Source organism: Neolamprologus multifasciatus, chromosome 17 (assembly GCF_963576455.1).
Source record: "Neolamprologus multifasciatus chromosome 17, fNeoMul1.2, whole genome shotgun sequence".
Classification (NCBI taxonomy): domain Eukaryota; kingdom Metazoa; phylum Chordata; class Actinopteri; order Cichliformes; family Cichlidae; genus Neolamprologus; species Neolamprologus multifasciatus.
This window is the reverse complement of record NC_140455.1, coordinates 27030532-27050471: the sequence shown is the minus strand read 5'-3', so window position 1 is coordinate 27050471 and position 19940 is coordinate 27030532. Positions and strand designations below refer to the sequence as shown.

Sequence of the window (19940 nt, the reverse complement as noted above, 5' to 3'; positions counted from 1 at the left end):
CCTGGCGCAGGGGGCCTCTTGTGCATCGGCCTAACCGGGGGGCTCTTGAACTGGCAGGGAGGTTGTTCCATCTTTGCAGGAGTCCACTCTGCAGGTGGGGGAGAGACATAGGAGAGGTGGAGAATAAACTTAACCTGGGTGTCTGTGTCTTGTGTAGTCTGGGAGATGATTGAATGTTGGGGTGGGTACAGTTTCCTCTGCGGTGGGGTAGAGTGGGCTGCCCCGGGTCCTGTGGGGCCTGGCGGTGTTGCTGCCGTAGGCCCCGGTCTGGATGGGCCTGGGCTCCCTTGCCTTGGTGGATACCAGAGGACGGGGGTGCATATTGGGGTCAGCGGGGGAGCTGGCCCTAGGGAGGGACACCCTCCCCTCCCTTCTTTTCCTCCCCATCCCCGGCTGCCTCCCTCTTCACGCTCCACCACACCCACCCACACAGGTAGGGCTTTGGGGTGCGGGTGTGTCACCAGGGTGCAGGGGAGACATTCCCCCCCCCTCTGTCCTCTTCTGGCCACCTGTGCCTCAATTTTATCTCACAACTTAGACATCCACATTACTTACACTCTCATAACACACACATATATATATATATAGGGCCTTGAGGGTGGGCACGTTAACGGCGTCCAGTAGACGGTCTGTGTATTCAAACCTGCCTCTGGCGCCGGTGCCCACCTCTCAATTTTAAATCCATGTAGACATTGAGGGTTCTCGGGAGGGGCCGTGCTAACACCTGCTGCTCTCTGGCAGCAGCACCATGCTCTCCCTTGTTTTAAATACACTTTAGAGCAACACGCAGCAACACTACACTTGAGCGGGAGGAGGGAGGTATGGGGTCTTAACACACCCCTGTTCTCTGCTAGCCATCGGGGCGGGGGGGCTGGGAAGAGATGCTGGCTGTCCGATTGGCCTCCCTGCTGCTGCGGAGCCTGGGGCGGTCTGCTTGCCTCCACCCCGGAGGGAAGGGTAACATCTCTTGGGTCTGGGTGCCGTTTCCATCTCTGGGGGTGAGGATACCTGGACCCGGGATATAGAGTATGTTTGGGGAGTGTGATTGTGTGTACATGTCCATTTACGTTTATTCCTGCGTTGGGTGAGTGCTGAGTGTTTGTATATGTGTGCATGAGGGTGGGAATGCATGTCTGTGTCTGTGTGTGCCTGTTTGTCTGTGTCTATATGTCAGGTCGGGTCTTAGACTTCACCTCTCTGGGAACTCCAAGGCCCTCCAAAGTGTGGAGGCCTATCTCCCCTCACCACACTCCCTGCCGGTGACTGATGCCCTCAGGGGTCGGTGCGTTGGTGGTTCTTGGTGTCCGGGGCTGGGCGCTCAGGTATGTACCAACTCACTCCCGGTGACTACTTGGCGGGGCCTGGCGCCTGCTGCTCGGTCAGGCCTCTTCCGGGGCGCGGGGGGCCCTCGGGCCTCCGGCCTCTGTGCCTGCGGCTCGGTTCACTCTGGCACAGCTGGCTGCCGGCAGAGCCGGCGGGCACGCCGGTGCAGCCCCCTCTAGCTTCTGCCCGGTGGCTACTGGGTGACCCCTCATCTGGGGATCCTCAGCCCTTCCCATGAAGGTGGCACGGATGCCCCTCCGGTGGTCCTCCTTGGGCTCTTGCACTCTGGGGCCTCTGGATGTCTGGGGCCTGGATCTCCTCCATGCCTGCTTCATGCCCTGGGGGACGGGGCTATGGCTCTCTACATCCTCTAGCAGACCATTACATGGGGAAACCATTTGAATACAAGCGCGCCGATCCACACAGGTGTGCACATGGGTGTTCACTATTCGTAGACTTAAATCACACCTTTCTTGGCTGCTACTTCAAAGCACATTGTGCGCTGTCTGTCCTGCGTGCTGCACAACAACATTCAATATTTAGTATTTACTGCTGTTTACACTTAGCTAGATTAATGCGATGGTGTTGTGTATAGTATGTTGCATTGTTTTGTTTTGTTTTTTTTTGCTTGTTTTCTATTCTTTTTCTCTCAACAGGTGATCCCGGAGATATTTTTTCTTCCCCCCTTTCTCACTGTCCCTCTCCCCTTCTGTTTTTCTTTTCCTTCCTCTTTCTTTCTTCCTTTCCTATCCCTCACTCATGTCTGTCCCGTCTGTAACAACTGAAAATAAAATAAATAATAAAAACAAAGGTCGATCAAATGGACCAATACGGCAATGCCACGATGATCCATTTGGCAAAATAAATCCATTGGGTATCCTTGTTGGTCTTCAGACAACAATTCTGACGGCTAAAGAACCAAATGGGACAGGCGAAAAAAAAAAAAAAAAAAAAAAAAATCCTACTTATTCCTGCGTCTTTTGTGATCTTACAAAGTTTCAAACGACGCGTCGACTATTAAATCAGTCGTCGACGATTTTGATAGTCGATGTAATCGTGACTAGTCGACTAATCGTGGCAGCTCTAATTGTGAATACTGTAAAAGCCTGAGAAAGTGAGTGCGTATACCAACATTCAAAATATATTGGCTCAATTTTGGCCAAAGACATCAGTCTGCATTGCAGTTCAGTGCTAGTGGACTGCTGAAAATCACACTGTCAGCTGTCAGTGCCTCAAATTCAGGCCACTGCTGTCTTCAGATTGCCATCCTAACCAATGCTAGCACAGTGATTTCATGCTACGGTAATCCTGAAAGTCTCCCCATAAATAAACTCTGTAGCAACACTGAGCTTGGGTTGAGTAAAACAGTATCTTAGAGAGTGACTCTGAAACACAGACAAAGCAGACATTTCTGGTTGTAAGGACTGCAAGGAGTTGAATAAGACGAAACAGGGTGCATGCTGGTATCTTGTTTCCCCCACTGGCATTGGTTTTATTTGATTAGCTAGGAAGCTGGAAATATGCAGGTGTTGGTGGACTACAGCTATGAGACACAGGGCTGATGACTGATGGGAAGCAGATGTGTATGTGGGAAACTAATCAGGTGATGAGCTAAAATGGGAAATCCACAGTGGAAAACCAGTGGGCAGTGAGGAAATGCAGGCTTCAGGATCTCAGGAAACAGATTTTGATGCAAATCATAAGACACTGACGGGATCTTTTAACCAGTATGTCAGTCAAAAATTAAAAATGTATTCACTGTATTTCTTCTCTAAAACAGCATCCAGATTTTTTTTTTTTTTAAACTTTTTTAGACATTAATGTTTTTAATGTAGGGTTCGCAAACTGTTGTCAACATTTTTGTGGGCTTTTAGAGACTGATAAATTCACCTGACAATAGAGGTTTCTCACTTGATACCATCCAACCATGGTCAAAGGTTATCTGCCTTATTGTATATAGTATAACCACCAGTCAAATGTGTTCATGACTGGCTGGTCAGAAAGGAAGGCAGACAAAGATTTACCAAAAAAAGTAATGTCAGACTAACTTTGCAGCACTTAAAACACAGCTACAAGAAAGAGACATTAAACTATATTAACAAACAAATCAACAAACAAAAAACATACATATATATATATATATATATATATATATATATATGTATATATATATATATATATATATATATATATATATCAATTACTATAATCATATAAAAAATAAGGCTTTTTAATGCATTTTAACCAAGCTATGTTTGTAAAGGAAGAGCATGAACAGTACAGAGGATGGACGTGGGGCTCACACCCCAACTAGCAACTAGGTACACCAACCTCATCCTCTAACCTTATTACTCTGCTGCACTTTCATTGCTGTTATACATATATGGTGTATAGGGATTTAGCCACTAGCCACGCTGGCTAAGCCACGATTAAAAAGTTGCTGTCATATATAGTGTTTTGTTCTACATTTAAACAATAAATAAAGTTTAAACAAGATATATGATTGCCTCTGTTTTGTTTCCACTCTTTTTTCACACAGAAACCCAACAGTACTACACCAGTTCTGCTGCCCAGCCCCAGAGGCTCCTGAGGGGGAGACCTCCACTGCCTGTGTTCCCAGGTAAGATGACTGCATCCTTGTAACATCTGCACAAATGTTTATTTTTTCCTTTTTCAATTTTTTTCAATTTAAGTTTATTTATTTGTTCAACTTTGATTGCAGCCACGTATCATGCATCCTTTTTATAGCAGTGCTGCCGTAGCTACACTAGTCAACACAAGTACCCCAGCAGTGGTATCTAAGTTGAAGTGGTTGTAACTGCTTCAGGTTCTTCCAGGACAAGGTGCATTCCATCCCCTTCATGATCTCATCTATCTTAAATAGACACCGAGCCACAGAGAGCGAGTCACTCCCCATGGTTTTAAATGTCCCTTGTCACAACAGCTTGGGTTTTGGGTCTTGTTGTGGTTGAGATTGAACTTGTTTCCTGAGTGAATTTAAGATACACTGGATACGATTTGTTATTTCCAGCGACTGTTAGTGCCATGTTTGTCAGGCTACTGCGATAAACACAATGAAACACAGTAATATGATCTATATCAGTAACATCCCATTTTCTGGACAATGGTCAAGTACTTGTGAAAACTGAACAACTGGGGAAATATTACATTGGATTTAGTCGGCAAAGCAGAATGATAATGCTGATGATATCTTTTTATGACAGATTAGCCCATGCAATTACTTAGTACTGGTGGTAAATTACAAATAGGCTCTTTATTTTAAATCACGTTTTCCATGTAATTTGAAAGCTCTGAAGTCAGTTTGATGGGGTAATTTACACCCACTGTCCTGGGAAATATGAAAAAACACAGCAACTAATAATTAGCTGCTGTAATGACTGTACTTTTGTAGGACTATTTTGGCTAGGCAGTTTTGAGGACGCATAATAATCAATACTTAATGTTGTACAGGCAGTCTCTAAGATATATAATTAGACACGTAGGAACAAAAAAAATAATGAAAGGCTTTGACAAGGTATTATCTGGCCCCTTTCAAGCTAAATTGACAGTGCCTCCTGGTTATATTTTCCCCAAGTGCACTCTATCACCAGAATGTGAAAGAAAATTATGATATTCATCTAGCCAAGGAGCATCAATAGCAATTAAGCTATCCGCCCCAAAATGGTTTGTTTGTTGTTGACTGCACGTGTCACAGAATTGCTTTGCCGCATTGTCTGAGCTTGGCAGAAAATAGCAGATAAGCAAACGCCCATTGATAGCAAATCATAGCCCCTGCAGTGCTGGACACAGTAAGTGGCAAAAGGCTGCAGACCAACACAATCACACTCTAAATACCTCTCAGGCCTGTGTAGTTGAGAAGCAGAAGAAGGAAGAGTTGTGAATATTATACAAGGTTTATTTGCTGTTTTGACAAAGCAGAAAAATGGGCTTCAGAAAGCCTGCCGACTTACTGAAACCCAACATCTTGTACTGGATCTTTTGTTATAAAAGTCACTTCAGAGCCTTTATTATTTAATACATGCTGTGATTCTATTGGAAGGGATTAAAGGTTCATAGGAGTGACTCTCATGGGTTTAAAACTGGTGAGGGGTGGGGCAATTCAAAGAGCAGAATTGATCAAGTTCACCGGCTTGAACTTTACTTGATAGAGGGTGTTTGGGGCTGTTGTGTTTTGTGATTGTTTTGTGCTTTGGGGCCATTAGCAAAAGGTACAAGTGAAGTGCACAGCAGAAGGTCTTTGCTAACTTGTCAACCCCTCCGTCCCTGCAAAACACCCCCTCCCCTCTGTGCCAGTATCTGAAGCAAAGCAGGACTCTCTGGGGCCCACACGGAAAGCAGCTTGTGGTTTTGTTTTGCCCTTTCTCGTTTCTTCTTGTTGTGTCTTATCTGTTTTTGAAAGCTGTATTCTGTTGTCGTTGATTTCTATATGTCCGCATTGTTGTCAGTGATTGGTCGATCATTTACTCACACGGCATCATCGCATCACATAACTCCACATGGCACCCACGCCTCATTGCATCCATCGTCATTCATGCTCACGTCATTCGGGCTTGTTTCTTCACTGTGGTCACACTAAGTTCAAAAGAGCCATGTATGAATATTACCATGTAACTGAAGTCTTGAGTGTGTTTGTAAAACTGCCATAACACATACTCTGTGTACAGTAGGGTCTTTCCCATGTTGGAATCTGGTGCGCCTCCTTGTCGACACATGTATTGCATCTGTGTTCATGTGAAAAAAGGAAGTTCTTATCATGTTGCATGCTTCGGCTTGGCATTGATCAGAACATAGCTCCCTGTCTGTGTGCGTGGGCGTGTGCTGATGTACATGTGTGGGTGGCTGCGTTTCACTTTGGTACACACATCATGGATTAATTAATATGCATGTAATGCAGAAAAATATACAACACTGTCCATCTAATCAACAAAGACATCCATAATAACAGACTGCCCTATCACTTGCAACAAACACTTTGATTCCTTACTCGTTTTTCTTTACACCGTGCTATTCAGAGTTGCTTTTTTTTTTCCCCTTGAGAACTGACTACATTTGTCGTGGCATAGATTCAACAAGTTTCTGAAAATATTCCTCAGACAGTTCGCTCCATATTAACAGGATAACATTCCAATGTAGGTCCAGAATTGCTGGCTGCACATCCATGATGTGTATCTCTCATTCCACCGCATCCCAAAGGTGCTCTTCTGTTGCCGTAGCCCATCTGCTTCAAGATTGGGTGTGTTGTACATTTAGAGATGCTCTTCTGCATACCTTGGTTGTAATGAGAGTTTATTTGGGTTTCTTTTGCCTTCCTGTCAACTCAAAGGAGGATGACCTCTGACATCACCAGGGCATTTTTGCATAGATAGCTTCCACTTTACTGGATATTTTCTCTTTTTCAGACAGTTCCAGACTTTAAAGATGATTGGGTGGGGAAATCCCAGGCGATCAGCAGTTTCTGTGATACTCAGAGAAACCCGTCTGCTACCAAAAACCATGCAATGTTCAAAGTGACTTAAAAGACCTTTCTTCCCTGTTCTTGAGCAGGTCCAAGCCTACCTGCCTAAGTACACCGAGATGCTGCTGTGTGATTGGTTGATTAGATATTTGACATAATAATAAACTGGCTAATGAGTATATGTTTGTAACTGTATCAGGGAAGGCTGTAATTCAGAAATCATGAAACTTTTAGGAGATAATCCTTATATTTTTGACTTACCTCTGTCTTGATGATGATGATGCTCATTTTGAATTTAACGCCGGGAGCACCACTTATTCTTGTGTGTCCTGACATACATGTTTGCAGTAGTATTTCGCTATGGTACACATGGCATAGATTAGACATAATGCATAAAATGCAGGGAAACATGCAACATTGGCGATCATCAAAGAAATCCTTAAAAATAGGCTGCCATGTCACTTGTACTGAACTCTTGGATTTCTTACTTGTTTTTTTTTCCATACTTATAATCCTTAAGGGTGAAGCATGCCATACATGCACTCACCAACCACTTCATTAGTTACACCTATTTCTACTGGGTTGGACCTTATTTTGCCTTCAGAACTACCTTAATTCTTCATGGTGTCAATTACGTTTGTTTAACTATGGCCTACTTGAGCTTCAAGTTTCTTGGCTTTTTGATAAATTAATAACAATACAATTATGTCAAATAAGGTCAGCTTGAACTTATTGGCAGTGAAGCAGTGGGTGTACAAGTTGACATTCTGTGGAGGATTATTCATGGTATGCATGACATGAGAGATAATCGAAAATCACAAATTACATTTAATCTAAAGATATTTGTGTCATGTCTGTCTGTCGTGAGTTATGACTCTGACGAGGAGTGTGAAATCTGATGCAAACTGCAAATGGTGCAGACTATACTGAAACAAGAGCGAGTTGTCTTCAGCGATAAAAGGCTTTCACAGCAGAAAAGACCTCATTACCATATAAAAAAGACAACTCATTGCCTCGTTGTGCATTGCCTCCGCTTCGGGATGAAGCCTTCGTTCACTCACTAAACCTGACAAAGTGCAATCATTGATGTTTCATTAGCACCGCTCTTTCTACTCTGAGTAATTCAAGCCTCTGTGTCAGAGGGGTCAACTTAGAAAAGGGCAGCACCATGAGCCTCTATAAGAACTAATTGTACTGATTTGAAGCTTTGTTTGCTCTTGGTTTGTGCACGTCTTTACCATAGGAGTTTTTTTCTAATTAGCCAGGAAGCAGGGAATACACAGGCATTCACAATGCTGTGAATATACCATAATTTAAATGAGCAGAAAGTGGAAAGTTGAGAACTGAAAAGGAAAGTGAAGATTTTACTGTCACGTATAATGAGGACTCTGAGGAGGCTGGAAATTCATTGTGACAGTGTGGTCACTCTTGCCATGCATTAAGGAGGCCCCAGAGGGTTTAGAGACGATAGGGGTCACAAAGTCAGATATATAATCAGTCATTGGAGGGGGTGATTGGAAGGGATCGCCACAGCCTTTCAATTAGTAGTGTGAGCCATCTTTTGCTGGAGTGTGCTAAACTTGCACTCGGGAGTACTGTTGATACTTTTACAGTCCCATAGGGTACCTTAAGTTTAACTTTCTGCTTTACAGCAGAACTGAGAATTGCTGTAGTCAACACACAGGGCCTCGGGAACCTAATAAATGGAAGGAAAACATGATTATTAGAATATTGCAGCACAGAGAAAGGCACAGCAGAAGATGGCACTCGGAAAGATCCCCAATGGACAAGCTGCAGGTAGAATTTGCTGTGTGTACATTGATTGAGTTTTATTTGAGTCTCTAAGCCTGTAACTACAAATGCGTACCAATCATGAAATCTCAGCTAGTCAGCAGCCTATAGTCAATTGGTTTGATCTGAATGGAAGCACAACAAAAAACAGTATGCACTTCCTCTTAAAAACCCCTCCCAGAGCATACATTTATATTCACACTTTGATGCCACAGTGTGACGTTTACTCAAGTGTTTGGGATCATATCCAAAATCATTTGTTACAAATGTTACAGGGAATCTGCACTCTTGCTTCTGAACTATTTTTTCATTTATTTGTTTATTTATTTTTTGCAGAAGGTGCTAACAATAGTGCTGTTCTGTTCTGTTGTCAGCCTGTACATGGGTGGTGTTGCTACTACCAGTAGATCAGTGACAGTACACTAACTTTCTGGGCTCTGCTCTGCTTAATAAATTGCTAGACAGTGTTGATTATAATCGCCACCTAGAACTTATAAAGGCATTTGTGCAATTTCTGGCAGACTGACAGCCGGATGCAGCAGGGATGTCCCAAACACAGAGCCACCATAGAAACCGCGCACAGAAAAGACCAAATATATAAAATATTAGAGACACTATTGAAGTACATTCAACATTTAGTCCTTGTTTGTTTTCTTTCATCCCTCATAAAAGACCAGATCAGTTGGAAAAGATAAATGCAACTCTTGTATCAAACCATGTTTCCCACAAAATGTCACATGTCAGTGTCAGTCAGTGTTACTCATGTTGAATTTGAAATATGAACTGCTTTTGCTTTGTTAGGTATACTCCATATTACTTTGTTCACCTTTTTTTCTTTTTGCTCACTTAGTCACATACAAAGCACCCATAAAGAAAAATTAAACATGTTCTGCCATAATAAGTTGTTCCATTATGTCGGATTAACAAAGAAGTGACACCATGAGTGCAGTGAGTCACCAGTTTGATGACCTTCCCCTTTCATGCTAGTACAGAAGACTGTGAGTTAATTGATTCCCAGCTTGTTGTTAAAAATAAAGTCATTGTGTGGAGAATCTCAAGGGAGCTAATTTATCTGTTTAATGAGTGAGCTGTCACTTGTTATGTTATAATAAGCGTAGGCAGTTACTTTAATAGGGCAAACGAAATAATATCGGAGCAGGCCTATATTGCATGTTGTTGACCATTTTCTGCAGTCAAGCAGAGGAACGAAATCTCGCCTCTGTTAAAAGCCTGTTTCAAACATGTGTCTGATTGTCTTATTCTGTTGTGGTAAACTAAACTATCATTTGAGGAAATATGGTATAGCACTGTTTGGCACTATATTAGTTCTGTGCTATTGCTCCCGTAACAATCCTTCAATAATCATTAAAAAGCCACACTATAATAGCAACAAACTGAATTAATACTTGGAAGATAGCTATATATTTCTTTTTTTATCAGAGATGATAACGATGTGTTTTTCAAAGCATATTTTAATTATGCAGCCAGCTATAATACATTAGCAGAGCTTGCAGATGGTCAAATTTATCACACCGAGCACTTTGGTAAATCTGACAGCGCCTGCTGTTTTGACAATGTTTATCTTAGAAAGCTGGTAAATCCAAACAAGGGTGCTCTTGCTTTCTTAACAAGCTTAGAAAGCCAAATACTTTAAAAAGGCATGGAAAATGACTTTGATATACCGCTGTCTGGCCTTGTAAAGAAGGAGAATAATGTAAATACCCTGCAGATGTAGGCGTTGCAAGTGGTGAGGTTCTTTCAGTGACATTATAAGAGAATGACATACTCCTCAAAGAATCCTGAACTGAAGTCAAGGGGAGATTACCACAACTTTATAACTTCCAAGGAAGAAAGAGTTTTTAAAAACCTTGTAAAGTATTTCAAAATAACAGTTCAAGTAAATGCCCAAAAGCATTCAAAGGTAAGAGCAAATATTTAGTTTTTAATCAAACAAATTTCATTTATGCATTGCAGTTCACCACAATTAGCATAAAAATGCAATTTTCATTCTTGCAATATAAAGCCATTTTACTGTAGTTAAACCATTTAGGGCAAAAAAATATGGCACAATTTATTAAATCTGAGTGCTGTCACTTTTTGTCTTTGTAAAAGAAATAGCACAGCTCAAGAGACACAATTTTCCTGTCATTGTTGTGTCATGCTGGAACCATAATGATGATGCTGATAGGTTTGTAAACACTCTTTTGGTCCCAGAGTTAAAAATAAACTGACCAGTCAGCCTTTGGCAGGTGACGGCGCACATTTTTGGCACGATATGTGATCGTGTTGGCAATTCGGCTGCCAAACAGACTGCTTTTCCCCACCACTTCACAGTGCTTACAGGAAGACTGACACATTGCTCACTATCTAAAGCCCCTTTAAATTAGCTATCCTGCAGTGCATCTTACAAGTGACATGCACACACATACACACACGCCAACATCTTAATGAGGTATCTAATGCTAATTAGCTTAAACAATCTGCCATTTAATTTTCAGAGAGCAAATTAGTTAGCTTCTTCGTGAAGTTTCATCTTAATGAACACATGACAATTAAAAAGATTTTATTTAAGAAAGCTGTTTGGTTTTGTTTTTTTGTTTTTTGCTGGGCAGTATCTCTATTCCACCATCCAAAATTTAAATGTCTGATTTATTGATAAAATTAGAACTAATCCTTTTTTAAATCCCATAGCCTAATCAGGATTTACAGCCTTATCTTTTATGATGGGTTATAAAGAATGATTAAGTAGAGAAGAGGAAGGGTCACACGTTGCAAGCATATGACTTTACAGAAATATAAAAAAGAAAGACAACACATTTGGGTCATTGCCCATCCAATGCCCTTTATCGCCAGCACTAATAAAACAAATGCCACGAGTGGTTAAGATGAAGCCGACACCCCGAAAAATGGCACTGGGGAGAATTATGGTGTTTCAGCGGGAAATTAATTCACCTCAGATCATGGCATGAGTAAGACAGCTGTGTCATCTCAACAAGACATCTTTTTTTCTGTAATTAATCACTGGAATTAATAATAAACTACACTAATTACCGGAGTCCTGCTGTCTGCCAAATGGAAAGGTGAGGCGGCATGAATAAGGACACAACAGGTTATGCTTTGCCACTTTGGGGAGAAACCCAAATAGAGTTTCTATCTGTTGAGAGAATCTGGCAGGAATACAGGGACCATGATGCATTGAGGTAGACAGGGGATCTCATTCAGTGATTGATCTGTTTTGTTGGAGGACGTTCAGGGGCATGTTAAAAAGTATGCCTAGAACCTCTTTTTTTTTGGCATTCAGGATTTGGCCTTGAGATGCGTGGGGGAAGTGGGGCGCATGCTCTCATCAGCACACCTATTCAAGGCTGAACTCGTTAAAGTGTAAGACAGCAGATGCTTTTGTCCTCACACGCGGCGCAAGTCTCACCTGTGCAGCTGCGAATGAAATTTCACACGTGGTGTCCTTAATCATCAAATTTCCTTCACCCTCTTCACACCATAATTTAATATTTGTCCTCCCCTTCTTCTGCCTCTGTCTCTTTCTGTGTTGCCTGCCATGGCTGGGCTACCGCGTTGCCTCGGCTAGCGAAAGTGACCTTGTCGGCAGTCGTCATGGGAACAGAGGGCACAGCAGAAACATACAGCCTAGCATTCAGATACCTCCTGAGTGTCTAAGCATTCACATGCATTGATCCTCCTTTAAAAAAAAAAACTTCCTCGTTGTAAGCTTTAGCTTTTTATTTTCCTGTCTTTCTGTTGCCATCTTCCCATTGGGGTAAAGGGCTTTGCCTCTTGGCCAATCAGAAGCACTCTGTCAGTGTCATTATCCTCTAGGGTCCATCCATTCAGCTGTTGGTTTTTGTTCCAGTTTATTCCTCTTTAAACACATCCTCTGGGACTTGCGCAGCCTAAATTCGCTTGAAAATTGAAATACAGCATTGTAAATGAATGAAAGGAGCTTTAAAGAGTGCGAGTGCTTGGAGTAATTTCTAATTAAAGTGATGCTCCGACTAATTTATTTTTACCCTAAGGCCTGCTTAATGCAAAACAGCTAAGACACCAGATCTCTTCTTGCTCAGCTGCATGATCAGAGATGTTGTGCACTTTTTTTTGTCTCATTTAATATACACAAGCACACAGAAAGAAGACTCTTAGACTTTGCATGGTGCATTCGTGCACAGTGCCGTGTCAGCCTGTAGGTACTCATGGATTCTTCTGATCTGAGAGTTTCTCCTCCTCTTTTCTCTTGGTTTTGCTGCTTATCTCAGCATTGTGAGGCAAGTGGAAGGTTTTATTGCAGAGGTGATTTAATAAAACCACAACATTTTGATGAAGTTGCTGCAGGATCTTTCATGCACCCAGCGCCTGCGTGTGTTTGTGTGTGTGCCTGAGCTTTGAAATGTTTGCATCTCAGTGTGTATCAGCAATCTTTTAAGTTTCAGCCGTTGTGTAAATGTCAAGGCCGGGTCCTTAGATCTTCCCTGGTGCATACAAACTGCTGTGAAAGCCAGAAAGCTGACAGTAATGCAGCGGATTGACACTTTTAAAGAGGCACTCTGAAATAAAAGACAGTAGATAATGAAAGTTAGTTTACAGGTCATTTGGAGTGCAGCTCCATCTTTTAAAACTGTTGAGTCAAGTTGAGTCAATTTACCACTCGAATGATGTCATAATGATGTCAGCTAACTGAAGATTTGCCTAGAGGAAAGGGTTTAGGTAAAAATGTGTTTAGTCTATTTTACTGTATACTGTATATATTTGGTAACAGTTACTTCTCGGATCTTTTTGACTGCATTCCATTGTGATACTCTTTTTGTAGTTTTGGGTTCTTATAGTAAACGAGTTTCTAAATGGCCTATTTTTTTATTTTGTCTTGTTCCAAAAAGACACTGGACCTCATTTACTAATATGTGCATGGAAATGTTCTTACCCCACACAAAAAATGCAAATGTAGCATTGGATTTATTAAATCTGCACACTGTTTCCTTAAGAAACTGAAACAACTGTGTCCAAAGAGGAAGACTAAAATAACAGAGTTTTTGGATATTGTTTCCCCTAAAACAGTCAGTGTGACTCAAGTAAAAAAAGACATGAAAACTATCAAAGCTGATATGAAAAATACTAACAGATTACAAGGAAAAGAACCAGGAGCACTTGATTTGTCAGCCTTAGATGAGAAACTCACCACAAAGAACAAGAAAAGAGTGTAAGTGATGAAATCCAGCCATGATGTGCCTTTTTTTGTAAAAATCTAAATGATATACAGAATTTAAGATGAGATAAGATGGAATTTAATTATTAATCTTTTAATATAATTCTTAGCATTTTGAGATTCATGGTGTTTTGGAAAACTGTACATATAAGAAATAATAATGACATAGTAATAAATATCATCATTGTTATTATGTTTAAAAATTATTGTGTACGCACTGTGAGTAAATGAGGCCCCTTTTTCTCCTAAACTCAGCAACTGAGAGAACCTCAAGCTGCTACAAATAAAACACATCCTAAGCAGGAAATCATAATGCTGTTTGATAAATAGATCATGTTTCTGCTGCAGAGCCAGTGCTTCATTTAGCTGAAAATTCTTCTGTAATCAGTCACAAATGCAACATTCTTTTTTGATTTTCTATATAGGTGGAATGTGAAAAAGTAAACAAACAAAGAAAATACCTAATAAAGGGCTTTCCAACCCTTCCTGATTTGATCATACTTTACCACTCTTTGACACATGTTTGCAATGGCTCTGGTCATTTCTAGAAACTGGCTCACACTTCTCTGGAGGCACAGCAACTGCCATAATATCTACTAAAATATGCCGCAGGATGACTTGTTATGCAGGAATAACGATTCTGTGCTGGCAGAGTCACCGCAGGGAAATAACACAATAAATATACATTTTCCTTAATGTTTTCCATTTTTCTGAGAAAAAACGAGACAGTCATTATGAGCTGAATTTCTATTTCGATTATGGTGCCTTTGGTTCTCAAACGGAATACAGATTATTGATTCACATGCACCTCAGATGGATGTGGTATTCTTGAACCCCATCCTATAACTTTCGATAATAAAGATTTTGAGTACAATGCCAGAGCTTTATGATTTATAGGCTTGTGAAACTTAGTAGCCCTCTTTTTCCCACTATCTTACAAATCCCCTTACACACACCTGCAAGCACACAGATCCACACGATGTGCTCTGGCAGCACTAATGCTTTCCTTTTGTTCCTTTCTCCTGTTAGTGTTGATCATTTGAGCGGTCTCAGAATGTCCATAGTTCTATTTTACAGACAGGTCAACAGTCTGACGGTGCTATGATGAAATGCACATTGCGAGTAGGTGATTGTTTGTGCATGCAAGAGACAGTGTGCACTGACTGGAAATAAAAGGGAGCACAATATCCAAGGATAATTATCTGATCTCTGCATGTAGCTGTCCCTCTAAATTGTCTGCAGCTCCCCAAATGGACAAAGCATTTCTCCCCTGGACAGCAGGGGGTGCTGATGAGGAGCAGACGGTCTGCCAGTCAGAGACATCTGCCTGTCCACATGCTGGCTGCACATTTTGTCCTGACCTTTTAGTTTTTGGCCATCTGCCTATATTTTTTAACCACCACCTTCCCACATATAGCAATCCTTGCTCCGTCTATCAAACTATAAAGTTTAAATTTGAGTCCAGTGGCCATCACTTTTTAACTTATAGTTAATGTAAACTTCTTGCCTTACTGTGCAAAAAACCCCCCAAAAAACAAACAAAAAAAAAAACTCCTGCCAAATTTCCAAAAAGCAGACATCTGGCACCTTCATTTGCCCTGCCCATCTGCTCCAGAGGTAAATGAGAGGACAGAGTGTGGGCTGTTTATCTCTGTCAGCTCAGATTAACAATCTGCTTCTTCCCGCAGCACATGTCAGGTACTACAGTACTAACAGTGTTGGGAAGGTTACTTTTAAAATGTATTCCATTACAGAATACAGAATACATGTCCCAAAATGTATTCTGTAACGTATTCTGTTACGTTACTCAATGAGAGTAACGTATTCTGAATACTTTGGATTACTTAATATATTATCATGCTGTTTACAACTACATGAATGTACTATTGCTGTGATTTATTACTGTTACTGAAGGTCGGCGGCTTCGAACCGTAGTAAAGGGACCTCTGGCTAATACATCGGTTCGGTGTCGGGCTTGTAGCCGAAAACTAGCTTTACTTTGTTGTCTGGGTCAATTTTGCTAGCGACAGACAGAGAGAGGCGTTGAAAGGCTGCTCCAACGGAACTTATTTTGTTTTTGGAGGAAAACACGAACACGGTGTACAGTCGAGTCTTAATAGCTTACTTACAACTGGGCTCGTCAGGCAATCTTCTTGGCTGCAGTGGTAATTATTATATTTACATGCTTCCAGCTCCCGTTTTTTCCTTTTCCTCGTACTTTTCCTTTTTCTCCCTCCCTCGCTCACAGACACATAACGTGTATGACAGTCCATTCTCCCTGCAGCACGGACTACACTGCCTATGATGCTACATTCTGTAGAGCTATACCGGTAGCATTCTGCCTATTAGCTTAGCACAACAACAACAAAAAGTCCTCTCTCACCCAGGAAACACGCAGAGAGAGAGCGTCACCCTGTAACCATGGCAACCGTAACGCTGCCACCTGGAACAACAGAACGTAGCTGTCAAACAAAACCCAAACAGGCCTGACCCGCCACAATATGAAACAGGGAAGTACCGCCGTGTAATCCATTTATTTCAACAAAGTAACTGTATTCTAAATACCACCTTTTTAAACGGTAACTGTAACGGAATACAGTTACTCATATTTTGTATTTTAAATACGTAACGGCGGTACATGTATTCCGTTACTCCCCAACACTGAGTACTAAGATGTTCTAAGAATGTGAGCGTTGTTCTAACTTGGTAGTAGTAGTAGTAGTAGTATGAGTAGTATCTTAAATCAGGTTCTTCATATGGAAATGAAGAACCTGATTTTACTAATTGGGTATATTAAAGTAGCTTAAGTAAAAATAAGAAGCTGTTGGAAATAGCATTAGTATTATTCTAATGTCACCATACTTTTCAATGTTGGTTTTGAATATTTCTGATTTTAATGTGTGAATTTGATGTGGGATTGATTTGAATCATGTGTCAGGTTGGTAAATATTTTTGACTGAGAACCGCCAGGTTGGAAATGGAAGGATGAGATTAGCGAAGGAAATTCAGAATAAAAGACAATCTAGTGACATATTGAAGTGATAATAGATAGCTAGTAAATATAGTTAGTTGGTAATAAGTTATGAGTAAAACTGATTCTAACTCAGTAATATTTTTAGGAAATTCTTTCTTTAATTAGTGAGTCATTAAAACTACTGTAAGTTGGAAAGACACTTGATTGACATATGATCTGGTGTTTTATATATTTTAGATGGTTACCTAGGCAACTATAGCCAGAATGTCTGTTAGCCACTACCAAAGGTTGTATTATGAGCAAAGTGATTTGTAATCACAGAGCTCCAAAATTCCATGATCAGTGAGGTGGCCTGTTGTTAAATCTTGACTTCATACTTGGTATGACATTATTATGCTTACTTATTTTCCCCAGTCAAAGGGCAAGCCATGGCAGAGGTATTTTTTTAACTGCTGCCTGTAGTGTCCTTTTGTCTGTCAATAAGACTACCCAGCTAATTTTCATGAAACGCATTGGGAAGGTGAAACATAAGCATAGGAAAAACCCATAATGCAAGTATGGATCACTTTATCTAAAATGACAAAATAGGGCATAGGTATTAATGGAGGAATGTGCTCTCCGAACTCCTTCCTAATTAATTACTGTGAAATTTAAAGTTCCAAAAATGGCAGTTCCCCTAATGCCCACTCGAGGCAGGGTCCAAAGTTGATCAATCCCCAAAGACTCCATGTTAAAATTCCCAACTTTACATTTTAAGTATTCATCATGATTTTTTCCCCTTTTGGATGTCCTGTAAGACTCACCTACTCTAATTAAATTCACAGGACGAGACCTCCTTGCCATGCTGGTAACTTTCAGAACATTTAAAGTAAATAACCTGACAAATAATATGATCTGCTGTGAAGTATAGCCTGTCTTGGAAGTTAGTGCTTCAGTTTCAGTAAATGAGGTTCTACCATTTGTTAGTCTGTTATTTATTGCTAGTCTGCAAGTATGTGTGTCTTTGCATTGTACCACTACAGTTTATTGATCCATAAACTCCACCAATCCATCCAATTAAAGATTGCAAGGGGAAGCTGCAGCCCATATGTCATAGGGTTGTCAAAGGGCAAGAGGCAGGGTTCACCCTGACCCTCGGTACACACACACACACACACACACACACACACACACACACACACACACACACACACACACACACACACACACACACACACACACAGATAATCATTCATACACACCAGTTAGAATTACCAGTTATATAGAAATGCATGTCCCTGTCGAAGTGCGTGGAGAGAATCCACAAAAACACTGAGAGAACATCTAAACTAAACACAGTTGCTGATGCAGCTTGCTATCAGACTTGCTAGCAATAGGGAACTTTGGACACTACCCTGTCTTGCATATATGTTCACTTATTACACAAAAGAAAACAATATTTTCGCAGTCAAAGCGCTAATTCATATTCAATTTAGTTTTTTTTAAATGAGTACTGTATATCAAACTTTTTTATACTGTCTAAAATATAATACTGTCCATCACCTGATGGCTAACCAAGCCCAATAGGACTGCTCCTTCAGCTTGATGCCTCCCTTCTAGAATTACTACCATGTTGGGCACCAACCACCTTGCGGCCACAGCTCCTTGCAGCAGCCTCAGCTATAGAGGTGCAGGACATCCATCCTGACTCAATGCCTCCATCAGAATGCTGTTGTAGACCTCCTGAGCAAGGGCCTCTGCCATGCATCCCCAGTTCACCCTCACTATACGTTTGAGTGTGCCAGGTCTGTTTGGCATCCTCCCTCGCCACCTGATCCAACTCATGGTGATCAGTTGATAGCTCAGCGCCTTTCAAGAACATACAGCTGCGGATGTCCAAGCTGTTTGTTGAGGTCAGTATCTCTTAACCTCACGCACTAACTCAGGTTCCCTCCCCAGTGTCCCCGGAGTTGACATTCAGTTGTCCCGCTCATCAGCCTCGAAAGCCCTGACTGCCGCAGAACTCACAATAATGTCATGAAAGCATTTTTAAAAAAGGACCATGCAAACATGGCCAATAACGTTTCATTCTAAATGTCTTCTCTATACATGTAAAATGAATTCATTCTTTCATTTTAATTACAAGGTGTCTATATACATTTGAAATGATCTGCAGAATGATATGGACACAAAATAAATTTCAGACAGTGTGGTACCTCTAAATTAAGTTTGTGGGATATGATCTTTCGAGAAATGCAGACCAAACTGTTGTTGTTTGTATTTATTTAATAATAATAATATTAATAATGATTTTTATTTGAGGGCGCCTTTCAGAAACCCAAGGTCACCTTACAAAGAACAAAATTAATAAAGGAACCATAGTCATAAAATACATAAAATAAGTTAAATTGCAAAACAGAGCTTGACAACAGATAAAATCAGCACTGAAGCGAATAAACCAGTTTAAACAGATGTGTTTCGAGCTGTGTTTTAAATACGCAAAGGGAGTCAATATTCAGAGCCAGGGAGCAGAGCAACTGAAAGCTCTGTTCCCCATAGTAATAAGGTGTGAGGACGGAACAATAAGATGAATAGCAGATGATGATCCGAGAGGGCGGGAATTTAAACAGCAGGTCTAGAATTTACTGGAGTCAACACCAAGTACTACTGGAATTCCTTTGAGGACAACAGCATAGTACAAGTCTAATAGCAGAAAATAGAAAAGATCAGCAAAAAAAACCAATTTCCCCAAGCTAAAGCGCAAATCAAACGAGAGGTAAAGCAGGTTGGTCTAAAGTATGATTCCTGAATACACTGAAGATTAGGAATATATTAGAAAACCAAAATATTTACCACTCATTTGACATTTTTCTGTCCAACAGTTGCTTTTCTAGACTTGCAAGATATTGATGTAATGTGGGGAGAGCTGGTCTAGAGGGTCACAGAAAGTTAATGAAAAAAAAAAAAATAGATTTTTAATGGCTGTGCATGGAAACAGAAAGTGCATATAGTACTTATTGATAAAATAAATAGACATTTAAAAACATCATCTACTGCTATGTCTGAATGCGTGGTATTGCCACCTTTGGTTTAGAGACACGTGTTTTTAAAAAAGATGATCTAAATTAAATGTAATTATTGCAAATTTATTAAAAGTCAACTTCCAATATAGACAGTTGCTTTAA

At 40.8% G+C, this 19940-nt stretch overlaps 1 protein-coding gene across 2 annotated transcripts in view; it reads left to right on the top strand.

Annotated features, from left to right (window-relative positions):
* iqsec3a (IQ motif and Sec7 domain ArfGEF 3a) overlaps positions 1–19940 on the top strand; it is a 129998-nt gene that overhangs the window by 24372 nt on the left and 85686 nt on the right. For both annotated transcript variants that reach the window (XM_085139087.1, XM_085139088.1), the window contains exon 2: positions 3863–3943. In XM_085139087.1, the coding sequence (XP_084995213.1) occupies positions 3863–3943 (81 nt within the window). The remainder of the gene's footprint in view (positions 1–3862; positions 3944–19940) is intronic.